The sequence below is a fragment of the Columba livia genome, chromosome 2, assembly GCF_036013475.1.
Source record: "Columba livia isolate bColLiv1 breed racing homer chromosome 2, bColLiv1.pat.W.v2, whole genome shotgun sequence".
Taxonomy (NCBI): domain Eukaryota; kingdom Metazoa; phylum Chordata; class Aves; order Columbiformes; family Columbidae; genus Columba; species Columba livia.
Genome location: NC_088603.1, coordinates 41832282 through 41844790, shown reverse-complemented (window position 1 = coordinate 41844790; position 12509 = coordinate 41832282). Strand labels below are relative to the sequence as shown.

Genomic DNA, 12509 nt, shown 5'->3' with positions numbered 1-12509 from the left:
CTGCTCTTGTTTGCTACAAGACAGGTGGCAACATGGTTATGTAGCTACAAGTTATTGCCCTGTGGTCTCCTAAGGGGTTGGTTTGCCAGCCCATGCTTAGCTGTATGCTCTATTATATAGCTCCTGTTGCTACATCAGGTATGGATTTGGAGCAGGTTTAGCCTCTGGTGATTTTAAGGAGAACTGTTTTATCTCCTTAAGGTTATCTTGCTCTGTTCTTCTAGAGTTTTCCGGGTCTTGTGGTTGGCTATTTGCAGTTTGCTCTCTGTTTGCCATAATAGAAGTCCAAGGCTAGCAAAGAATGCTAATAGTGTTTATTTAGAGTTCTGTAAATACAACTAAGAAAAGGCAAGATGACTTTTGAGAAGGAATAGGCATGGGTGCTGCATATCTGAGGATAAACTCTTGAAATTTTTTTAATGAACCAAATGGGAAACATTTAATTTGATGAATGAATGTGTGGTGTTTTTAGTTCAAGGTTATTCATCTGCATGTTAAAAAGATACCTATTCACAGCCATGTAGTGTTGAAGGTACCGTCCCAGTGCTGCAGAGTAATGTTCAGATCTGCCATATGCTTAAGGTGTAAGCAGCTACATTTGAAGTCTACCTCTGTACAGTGAATGAAAGATCTCCTGCTTCTTCTGTTCCCTGTAATATCTATCATCCTCACTTGTATGACAACTGAATGACATGAAAAACAATTTTTCCTTTGTTATGCTGCAGCATAATGTGCATGGATTTTCAAATTTAAGTATCAGTACAGAACTTTGTTAATAAGGCTAAAAGTTATTAGGAAATTAAATTGTTTTGTTCTTTTTTCCTTCTTCCCTTTTTAAGGGTGGTAGGCACGTTGATTATGTGGTGGACCAGGTTGTGGGCAAACTGATAGAAGTGGTGAAAAAGAAGAATAAAGCTGGAGTTTCTGTGAAACCATTTCAGGCAAGTAACTTTATACAAAAATACTGAAAGAGATGGATGTGGTAATTTTGTTGAGTAAATTGGTTTCTATGTTTTCAACAGGTAAAGAATCATATATGGGTTTTTGTTAATTGCTTGATTGAAAACCCATCATTTGATTCCCAGACAAAGGAAAACATGACATTGCAGCCTAAAAGTTTTGGGTCCAAGTGCCAGCTATCCGAGAAGTTTTTTAAAGCAGTAAGTAAAGAGTATTTTTTAAATTTCTGTGAAGCAGGAATTGACATACTGGATCAAGTGTGTGTATGTTATGTAGTAGAAGAATAATTAGTGCAGTGTGATACCCTAGTGATATTTAGCATACTATGAAAATGGGGTGAAGGAACTTTGGTTCATTCTCTGGCCTTATGTACGTTGCAGTTTTTAAAATTCAGAGGATATTGAGAAACTGTGTTAGATCAGCGAATTAAAATTGGAAGATAAGAGTCTGCTGTGCGAAGCTTTACTTTTCTCATCCACAATTCTGATCTGTTGCTTATAGGCCTCCAACTGTGGTATTATAGAGAGTATTTTGAACTGGGTCAAATTTAAGGCACAAACTCAGCTGAACAAAAAATGTTCATCAGTGAAACACAGTAAAATCAAGGGCATTCCAAAACTGGATGACGCTAATGATGCTGGTAAGAGCACTTATTTTTAATGTCTTTAACATTTCATAGATTTTTCACAGACATCATCTTTCAAGTTTTCTAAACTCTCGAGAGCTGTTGTTAAAGTGTGATGGTGAGTTTGATATTAGGAACATTGTCCTCTCCAGGGTAGAGAATTAATAACACTGAACAGAAGTGGCAGTCTAGTTCCATATTGAAAGAGCGTGTGTTTTCTAATTGTGGTTTCCAGCTAAATAGTGTTACCAATATTCTTATTTTGGAGGTGACTAGTCTTGACCTTTCTAATATAAAAAGATCAGAATCTTTATAGGGTCACAAGCTATAGGAAGTAGATCACGTAGTGTGCAGACCTGAGGGAATGGGTCAAGAGACTTTTTTTCATGAGACTTTAAATGCCATTAGGTTACTGTCTGGGGATGTAGGGCAAACTGGCAATCTCTGCTGGCGTGCTTCCCAGCACAGATAGGAATCAGGATCAGCTGGCAATCTTTGTGCCAATAGCAATGGGATGGGAGTTGTCCTTGAATTACCTGAGGGGCACATATGACTAAAGAGCTTGAAATGTTGCCAGTCAATGTTACTTGATTTTTAATACATCCTTACATTAAGCAAAGATCGAGAAATTGCAGTGAAGTAGGTGAATGGGTTAACTAGGTAAAAGCATATAAGAAGGGTAAAGAGGCATTTTTTTTTGAGCTTCAAGCGTTCAAGTCAAAGATGACTTGATGAGATAGTGAGTTCCGTTTTATTTTCCTCCCTTTCTTTTTGATTTCTTGAACTCGGTTTATTTTTTTTTAATTAAGTTTTCTTCAGTATTGTATTATTTTTCCAGTTATTCAGATGTCATATTTTGCCTCAAAAGTTGATAATCATGTGTCCTTTAACTAGTGTTTGCCTGTGGAATTTGTATTCCTTAGTCAGATGCATGCTCCTGGTATTTTTCATGCCTATAAGATCATGTGCTTGGAGAAATGCTGTGTTTTTATGGATGTCAAGCCTAGTGCTCATAAACAACATCCCTAATGATTTTGGATACGCTTTCTTCATAGTTTTGTTTTAGCTCTGCTTTAGAGACTGGGCTTCAAAATCACTTCTTAATCAGTTTTTTTAACTATGGGTGAAGGGATGGAAGAACCTCAAACAGGGGAGCTAATAAAATATTACATTGCCTTTCACCCTGAAGCTTCCTCAGCTAAGAAGGCATGTAGGGATTCATCTGGGCTCAGCACCAATGCTTAAAGTTTCCCATGGCTTGGATCCCTATTACCCTGGTATTTCTCTGCTGCCTCTTAGTCTTGTATGGGGAGCAGGAAATCTGCATCTCCCAAGGAAGCCTACCCAGGTATTGGTTTATTGAAGATCTGGAATATGCTATATTTTTCACATTGAAGGCATTACACATTTGGGGTGGGCCCTCAGGAAGGCAGAAAGTCATTCAGTTTCTGAATAAGTTTGTTGTCAAATTCACACTTGGCCTGACTTTCTGAAGTGTTTATATATTCTGGCAGAGATGTTTTAAGTTGGAGGATCACAACTAATACATTTAGTAAAAAGTTCTTTAGTCCTTTCTTTCTAGAGACTGAAGGTACCATATGGATAATTTGTTTGCTCTTGAAAATCAATAGGGAATTTTTGTTTCTTTTGCACAAGAAGTAAGCTAGTATTATAATCAGGACCTCTGAGCTCAATAAAAAGCTACTTTAATTGAGAAAGGGAAGGGGCAGAAGGTGATACAGAAGAGTTATTCCAGTATGGCTGAGCATGTGTATTTGTTGTTTGTTAGCTGGTGACTGCATCTGACTGAAAATTTGATGTTTCTTAACATAAGGGAAAAGGAAGTGCTGGTGCAATGGAAATTCTTTAAATTACACACTAGGGAACTATCAATGTTTCTTTTTGTCTTTGGGATCTTAAAAGAAACCGTTGGGGATTCTTAGTTCAGGCGAGGTAAGGGCTGCACATGTTCTTTCTGTGTCTGAGAAGTGATAATCAATTCTTCTAGGTCCAAAAAATTCAGCTCTTTGCTATATGAATGTTTGCCATGAATGTGCACATGACTAAGCATATTATGAAGAGTTACACAGTTATGAATAGTCTTTTCAAAATAATTTCAGACCTCCACATAAGGTGGAGAAAAAGTTTAACTGGTGCATGAGGAAATAGTTTCAGGGAGATTGCTTCAGGACATTTCATAAATCTCACACAGAGGTTATCTGTAATCTGGCAGCAAAATATAGTAGTTTTATTTGGTGTAGTTATGTTTCAGGACAAATAAATATTTGTAAGGATCCTAGGAACTGCACTTTCATAAGCACCATGGGGGTACTTATGTTTGCAGATGAGGGAGCAGGTTTGGCTTTGGTTTCTAATAGCGGGTGCCAGTTGTTGGACTGAAGTAGTCCAGTGCAGCTGGGAGAGAATAGTGTCTGGCCACAAAACCGTCTGGCTTTAATTCTCCCTGTCATTTTTAGCTTTTATTTTTACTTCAGGAGTGAATTTTTAACTGAGGTCCACCATCCATAGGTTTCTTGGGTTCCAGGTACCACTGAGTTTTTGAATCAATACCAGTTAATGCTTAGGGATAGGAGAGAAATGTATCTATACAGTAATGTACTTGCTGCAGATTTCCTCTCCCACTGAAAAGAAGGAGGTACTGAGTCCTAGACCTGATAATTCACACTTTCTTGAGATCTTGGTAAGGTATATATAGTTGTATGTCTTGTTGGAGGAGAAGGGGTAGAAATGAAATGAAAAATAAAGAACCAGGAATACTAATATAGGATTGTAAAGGAGCAGCTAGATTACTAAATCTGGTGAAGCATAAAAGCACTCTTTGAACGTGCCAGTTCATGTAGTTTTCTGTTTGAGTTCTTTAGAGCTGTGTTCAGGAAAATACCTGGCATATTGTGTTTCCATGAAATGTATTGCTAATGATTGCATCCATTTCAGAAGAAAGTGCACCTGGATGACATTCAGATGTGTTTTCTGCAGTTCATTTAGGCTCTCATATATTCTAAAACAGCAGACGAGTATTCTTCTTGGTATTTAGGTCCTACCTTCCTGACAGCATGGTAGCTATTGACACCCTTTTATACAGTGTGAATAGCTGCCTAATTTAGATTATATTAAACCATATGTCTGATTCAGAAGAGCAAAGCTGTTAAATGTAAGTTCTGTGTAATAGGAAGTGCAGGGTTGGTTTTACCTACCAGGTAAAGGCTAATGAAAGTACCTATTTTACATGCCAATATATGTGAAACTGTCTTACTAAGAGTGGGTGAGACTCAACCACCTTGAAGATTTTTGCTGTCTTTCCTAGCACTTGGCCTTGATAAAATAACAAAACTGCTTAATGAGCATTTTCATGCTTGGAAAGGGTAGGTTCCTTTTTGAACCCGCTTATTATTTAGAACATCTATTCAACTATTACAGTCGTAGTAAACAGAATAGACATGTCATGCCAGTTTTGAGCACACTGGACACACAGGCACTGAAATACAATGTGTCGTGTAGAATCAAAATCACACTATTAATAAAGATTTTGTTTTCTGTTCAAGAAATTTCTGAGAACGTATAATAAGTGTAAATGTTCTGGTCTTTAGAGCTTTTCTGTCAAGTAGTTCTTACAGTTGCCTGGCTTCAGCCAATTGACAGTAAAAAAAGAACCCCCTCAAAAATGTAATTTAATAAATTACTTATGAAAATTCACTCTGAAGAAAGGAGAAGTGCAAAATGGGAAATAACTCTTGTATATAACTCAAGGCATGCATAATGTGTATAAGAAATTAGCAACTAGAAAAACGAAATGGTAAAGGTACAGAAGCAATCTGCCTCTTTTCTTTTTCAGCCAACTTGTGGGGACCATTATGCAAGATGCATCACCATTGCATCCCATTTTCTCTATTTAGCTCTTTGTCCATAGCAATCAATAGTGTATTGGTAAGGATGTGGAGGGCCATCCCTAAAAATAGAAATTCAGCCTACTTGAATTAACTGATGTAGAGAATTAATGACTGATTCAACTGTATTTCTGTTATCTGAGTTTGAAAGTTACACTTTCTGTTTTTTTTTTTTTTGGCTTGCTTCTACTTTTTCCTGGACTGAAGGTGGCAAACATTCCTTGGACTGCACATTAATATTAACAGAAGGAGACTCTGCCAAATCTTTAGCTGTCTCTGGCTTAGGTGTTATTGGTAGAGACAGATACGGAGTATTCCCACTCAGGGGTAAAATTCTCAATGTTCGAGAAGCTTCTCACAAACAGGTAAGTAGTCTTGTCATCTCCTTTTAGCTGACAAATGGATGTCTCCCGTTTATTTTTGATTTCTAGGATTGGATCTTCTTTTTTTTCATCACTTGTGGCTGGGATTTCGTAAAGTACCGGCTACGTTAAAGCAGCAGCAGCAGCATTACCCCATTGCATTACTTCTACTGTCCTTTGTACTTAGTCTGTAATAAGAGTTGTGTCGCAGATGCTCTTAGAAATAGTGGAAAGAGAAGACAGTTTTGTGAGATGACTTTTTGTTACATGAACTTTTGTTCCTGCCTTCTGGACCCAATGGGCTCTGGCTGTAGAGCAGAAATGGAGTGGTGCAGTCTTGAGAACTTACATATACAGAAGAAATATTTACAAGTGTGAAGGCTGCAAGGGGGCTGGGAATAAAAAGATTCTGAAGTTGAGGTAGGGGTGCATTGAAAAAATAGCTATTAAACCCAGCTAAAATGAGATATTTCTGAATTTCTGCTTTTTACACTGACTGTGAAGATGTCTTTTTTTAACACAGATTATGGAAAATGCAGAAATAAACAACATAATCAAGATAGTTGGACTACAGTACAAAAAAAGTTATGAAGATCCAGAATCTCTGAAAAGTTTGAGATATGGAAAAATTATGATCATGACAGATCAGGTTAGTCTGAAATTCACAGGTTTTAATATACAGAGCTTCTTAAAATGTGTTTTGCTGCCATGCGGTAGGTTACATTTTTGTGCATTATAACCTTCCTCTGTGTTATGACAATATGGATTTATTCAGAGGGAATTTCTAACGTGTGAGGTTTTTTTATAGGAATAATTTATCTCTATGTTGTTTCGGTTACTCCAAATGAAAACATGAACTTTGCTGCACAGTGGCAGAGATGCCAGAGTAATAATAAAAAACATGTGTAAACAAGAATGCTTTTGATAACTCAAAAATATATTGAAAGTAAGTACAAAATAGAACAGTAGATGAGGTAGTAATACGAGGAAGTCAGGGAGATACTGGAATGCAGGCACTTATGTTTGGATAATAATCATTAAGCATGTGTCTATTGTTGAGATTTAGAAGTCTAGGAAACATACGCTTTGGATAGCTGTGAACTTTGTTATTTTTTTCTCAGACAAGTTGAACTATCAAGCATCTTAATGCCAATGAGACCTGTGAGCCAGGAAGCTGTGGCTTTCTTCCACAAAGATTCAGCCCCATAGTGTCTGGGATAGCTGTCTAGCTCACAGAGAAGTCATGCCACAGGCAAAGAATCCTTTGGGTTTCAACTGTGCCCTTGTCTTGGAAGAACTGATTTATTAGCTCAGGGATAGTGCCGTTCGCAGGTGGCTTTTTTATACCCAGGTCTGGTTTGGAATTCAAATTAAAACTAACTGTTCCCTTCTATGTTTTTTGTCAACAGACATTGTTTTGATGTATTGAGGGCAGTGAGTGGGTTTTTTTGGTGGTTTTGGGAGATCTGACATTTTGTAAGATTGCCTCATGTTTTAATGTTTTGATTTAGGATCAGGATGGATCTCACATAAAAGGTTTGTTGATCAATTTTATTCATCACAATTGGCCATCACTGTTGAAACATGGGTTTCTTGAGGAATTCATCACTCCCATTGTAAAGGTATGGGTTCTATTAATGAGATTTCATTTATTACTTACGATGCAACAGAAAAGTTGATTAGGGTTTTTTTGTGTTTTTGTTTGTTTGTTTGTTTGTTTTTTGTCTTTTTTTTAAAGGCAAGCAAAAATAAGCAAGAACTTTCATTCTATAGTATTCCTGAATTTGATGAGTGGAAGAAACATATGGAGAATCATAAAGCATGGAAGATAAAATACTACAAAGGTTTGTTTAAAAACAAATAAGTGAACTTCATAGATCTAAAAATACATAATCAATGGGTGCTATGAAGTTTTATTTGTAGCTGTTTTCATGATAGTATTTTCTCTAATGATTTTATAATATTCCCAGTAAAATAAAAGGAGTAAAAGAATAAAATTTAGACTTTGAATATGGAGTAATTATTTTTTTATTGTACAGGTTTGGGTACCAGCACTGCTAAAGAAGCAAAAGAATATTTTGCTGACATGGAGAGACATCGGATCTTATTTCGATATGCTGGTCCTGAAGATGATGCTGCCATTACACTGGTAAGAACTAGAAAAGTGCTTCTATATGATACATTGTTGTCTCCATTGCTTACTGCAAGTGGCACATGAGAGGTAGTCCTAACAGTTTGTTGGGGTTTTTTTTGTGTTTTTGTGGGGTTGTTTTGTTTTGGGTGTGGTGTTTTTTTTTTTTCCTTTGCTTTTTTTTTTTTTTTTTTTTTTTAATTAACTGGAAAAATATTTTGGAGGAGAAAGAAGCTTGCAGAAAATATTTTCAATTTTGGAGTAAGAGCTTTATCCACACTACAAAATCATATCTGCCTTCTGCTTAGTAGCTTTGATCAATTTTGTGTGGTGTGGATATCAAGAGACTTTATATTCAGACTTGCTTTTAAAGACAGAACATACAAAGAACAAGTATTCTCAGTATGGCAATTGAGCCCGAACAAATGATGTTTCACATCTACTTAGAGATCTGAATTTTGTTACCGAGCAAGTAAGATCAGATAAATACTATTTATTAATTGAAGACATCAGTGCGGCATATGTGTATTCATGCATGTGTTCTACATATTTGAATTTGAAATCTTTTACATAGTTGCGTGCTGAAAATTACTTGTTTTTCAAAGAGAGCTTGTGGAAGGATAAAGGATATACTGTCTGGAAATAAGCTACTTTGTCAAGAAATGTTGCACCTTCTATCTACTTTAATTCACTATTTTAATTGTAGGTGATATTATAGAGAAAAAGGGTTAGGAGAGAAAAAATAAAAATGGGCAAATATCCATTTTAGGCAAAACAACTTTTTCCTTATATTGTGGATCTAGTAAAATGCTGTGTTTTTACTAGCAGAAAGATACAGTAGGTATCTGTTTGAGAAAACCAGCCTGATGTGTCAAAAGTTATTTGTACCATTCATTTTACTTCTGTCAAACATGCACTTAAATACAATCCATGTACGTGGTTCCCCGTCCCAGAGAATTGTGTTCATCTAGATGGAAAAGGAGTCTGTATATTTGCATATACATTAGACCAATTAGTGGAGAGACCCTGAACTCCCTCATTAAAATTCTGAGCTCTGTTTCTGCAAGTAGACCCCCATATACAGGCTGGTATCTGGGGCCATATAGCCTGTTACAGCTGGTCCTCACTGTTATCAAAAATGGTATTCTGTCAGTTTGGGATCGAGCTACTCATAACTGTAACACTGGCAACAGCTACTGACTAGTACTGGAGCTGTTAACAGCAGTTTCACTTCTCGCCACATTTTCTCTGCCTATAGCTATAATCCCAACTCCGAGTTTACCTCTGGGCATAGGTGGTGTAAGATTATAGCCCCTGCTGGGTCTCACGATAACTGTAATCAAGGAAAACAAAATTATTTCATGCAGGAAATCCTTCAGCAACCTGAAGAATTCTTTTGCTAGAAAATGCAGTCTTAGAAGAGCAGTTTTAAGTGGAGAAAGAAAAAAACCTTTTTATTCTATTCAAGAATAATTTTAATTAAATTTTTTGTTCTATTAATTCTGATTTGGGTCTATTAAAATAATTTTTGTGCTGATTCAGCTCTTGGTCATTTGTCAATTCAGTGGTCTAGAAAAACTATAGTTATACTGCAGGGACCCAGAAGAAAATTGTAAGAATTCAGTTGCGTTTTTACAGAAGCCTAATCTTAAGCATTCAGATGTCTGACTTTGTTAATTGTCAAGCTTTGTTCACAAAGGAAGTCAATCCAATGCAAAACAGGTTGATATCATTTAGTCCCTTTCTCAGAGAGTAAGTTACTAAAGTTTACTGTTTATTATGTAATACCATGGTCTCCAAGGAAATGGAACTACTCACTGAGCTCTCTTGGAATGCTCCAGGTAGAGTCCTTTAAAAAAGATAGTGCTGCTGGCTATATTTTATGCAGGGGAATGGTTGAAACTGGGACATGATGGAGTCTGTATATGCTGTTCCTTGAGGAAAAAAGAGGTAATACTTCAATAACTCACAAAATTTTACCAAAGTAGTTGAAATTCTGTTTAAACCACAGATTCAGATTTTATGTATTATTCTTAGTCTTCTGGAGAAGAAACTCACTGGAGGGGAACTCTGTTTCTGTAACAGGACAGTCTTTGAGAACATTCCTGTGTCTCTTGCAGTGATAAGTTGTTGCTTTAAAGTGATGCCTTATCATCATGAAGACTAAGGCTCTCAGTCAGCAGACCTAAATTCCGGCTTAGTCTTTTCATGAAGTGTCAATTTTGTCAAGTTGTCATTTAAGAGGACCAGAGCCAGCCACTCAAGAACAGCTACAAATTACTGGCATTCTGTGGCTGACAGAGCAAAGAGGGCATGGCGAGGACAAGAAAAGTGGGGCATTTTTTCTAATACCTTCAGTTAATTTTCTTGATGACAGCTGGTTATAATTCAGTCTAAATGATGAACCCAACATTAAAATTATTTGGGGGAAGATCCCAACACCTTTCAATTTGTGTATCAAAGGACAACTCTGATGTGAAGCGAGGAATAAGAATGTTAAGATTTGTCTGAATACGTACAGATTTCAGGAAAATAATATAAACCTAAATTATTATCAGTGAGAGATCTGTCAGTTTGAAAAACCTTGTGTAACCATGTCCAAAAGGTCATATGCTTGTACTGCTGCTTAAATGTAAACATTAGTTATATGGATTATCTTGTCCAAATAAGTATTAGTGAATACTTCATCAGATAGTGCAGTACACTTAAAATTCTGGCTAAGGTAAAATACATTTACAGAAACATGTATAGGCTGATAATTTAGCATACTTGGAATTTTTTCAGGCCTTCAGTAAGAAGAAGATTGATGACCGAAAAGAATGGTTAACAAACTTCATGGAGGATAGGCGACAGCGTCGGCTACATGGCCTTCCCGAGGTGAGTCCTAAATAATGGTAATAAATCTGGTGGGTGAGCTTTCAATGTAATGTAGTTTTTGTATTGAATGAATAATGTATGTGGTTTTTTTTTTCAGCAATTTTTATATGGTACAGCAACAAAACATTTGACTTACAATGACTTCATCAACAAGGAGCTGATCCTTTTCTCAAATTCAGACAATGAGAGATCTATTCCTTCCCTTGTTGATGGTAAGCTGATAATTCATTATGATTTGTTGGAACATTCCTCTTTGTTGTTGTTTTTTAAGCCTGTGCTTTGTATTGCAAATCAATGAGTTCAAGTAGAGAAATAAGAACTATTATATTTTTGTTTGTTATCATTCGTATGCTAAGGAATTGCCGTATTTCTTCTGTGAAGAAGTCTGAGCTGTTCCTGTGCAGCCTTTTTACTTAACCAGACCTGTTCCCTAGACCATGCAAGTGCTTTGTTTCTAATCAAACTGTCAGAGAAAACAAGTCTTTTAAGTGCTTATAATAATTAAAATTCAAGTCGGCAGGTGAGCGCAGATGAATATGCAAATGTTTGTTCCCTTCAGTCTTATGCCACAGGCAGTGTTTTAGCGGTTACTGACTTTTCCTGTAATCTTGTTAGGGTTCTGTCAATCAGGTGTGCTAAGTTCCTTTGCAATAGCGTGAGCATTAGAGAAGCAGCTTGCTACACTACAGCTTCATTTGTGAAACTATCTGCAGACAGCATGAGCAGGAATTTCTGCCTATATTATTGACAGTATGCATGTGCTTACTAAGATACAGAAAAAAATGCCTTGAGATTTCACACAGATAAAAAAAACCCACATTTATCTCCACTTTCCAGTACATTTTTTGTAGTGGAGGTGGTCAGCCATCTTGACACTGCAGGCTCCTGTCAAAATATTCGTGCAGCAAGAGCTTTTTTGCATTTTAGATGAGAAAGTGAGATAGTTCACAGGTGGATAGGGGTAGTAGCTTCCTGGTTGGATGGATCTCCAGCTCTGCTGCAGAATGAGGCTGGGTTAGGCATGCAGATACATCTCTAGGGAATGTTAGCCTCTGTTTCACCTTCTCCAGACTTAGTTCCTCACGTAGTTGGGTACTTGGATTGACTGGCAGTCTCTATGCAAGCATTTCAAAGTTTACTGCTCTGGAGCAAGATTCTCCATAGAGCTGCATGTTTCAAAGGGTCATTGTTCCTTATAACGTACTCTACCCTGACTGCTTTCTCAGAAACAGCAGAATGGTTTTACTGAAACTTAAAATAGAGAGTGAACTCACAGTAGATAACTGTTCATTTGAAGTCCTCCAAGATTGTGTCTACAGAAGTGTAAGAAAATGAGTAGGGAACATATTTATTTATATATATTTTATGTGTGTATAAAATAGAATGTATGTATGTATAATATTATACATATAGGTAGTTGCTATCAGTGATACAGATATCATATATATAACTCTAATATGTAATATACATTATACACATCTAGTATGTACAGTTTTATACATGTAATAGTTTACAAATGATATATGTATAATTGCTATTAGTGTTTCTGCCAACTTTGACTGCAGTTCTGCATTCTGGGTATGAATATGTGAACTGTTCAGCAGGTATGGTACTCTAGCAATGTTGTTTTTTTTTGTTCAGTATCATAG

General features: G+C 36.5%; 1 protein-coding gene across 2 annotated transcripts in view; it reads left to right on the top strand.

The window, feature by feature from the left end:
• The window catches only part of TOP2B (DNA topoisomerase II beta), a 64203-nt gene that overhangs the window by 31689 nt on the left and 20005 nt on the right, over positions 1-12509 (top strand). For both annotated transcript variants that reach the window (XM_021298336.2, XM_005499178.3), the window contains exons 9-18: positions 840-941; positions 1023-1160; positions 1462-1600; positions 5698-5855; positions 6376-6501; positions 7364-7474; positions 7591-7696; positions 7892-8001; positions 10768-10860; positions 10958-11072. In XM_021298336.2, the coding sequence (XP_021154011.1) occupies positions 840-941; positions 1023-1160; positions 1462-1600; positions 5698-5855; positions 6376-6501; positions 7364-7474; positions 7591-7696; positions 7892-8001; positions 10768-10860; positions 10958-11072 (1198 nt within the window). The remainder of the gene's footprint in view (positions 1-839; positions 942-1022; positions 1161-1461; positions 1601-5697; positions 5856-6375; positions 6502-7363; positions 7475-7590; positions 7697-7891; positions 8002-10767; positions 10861-10957; positions 11073-12509) is intronic.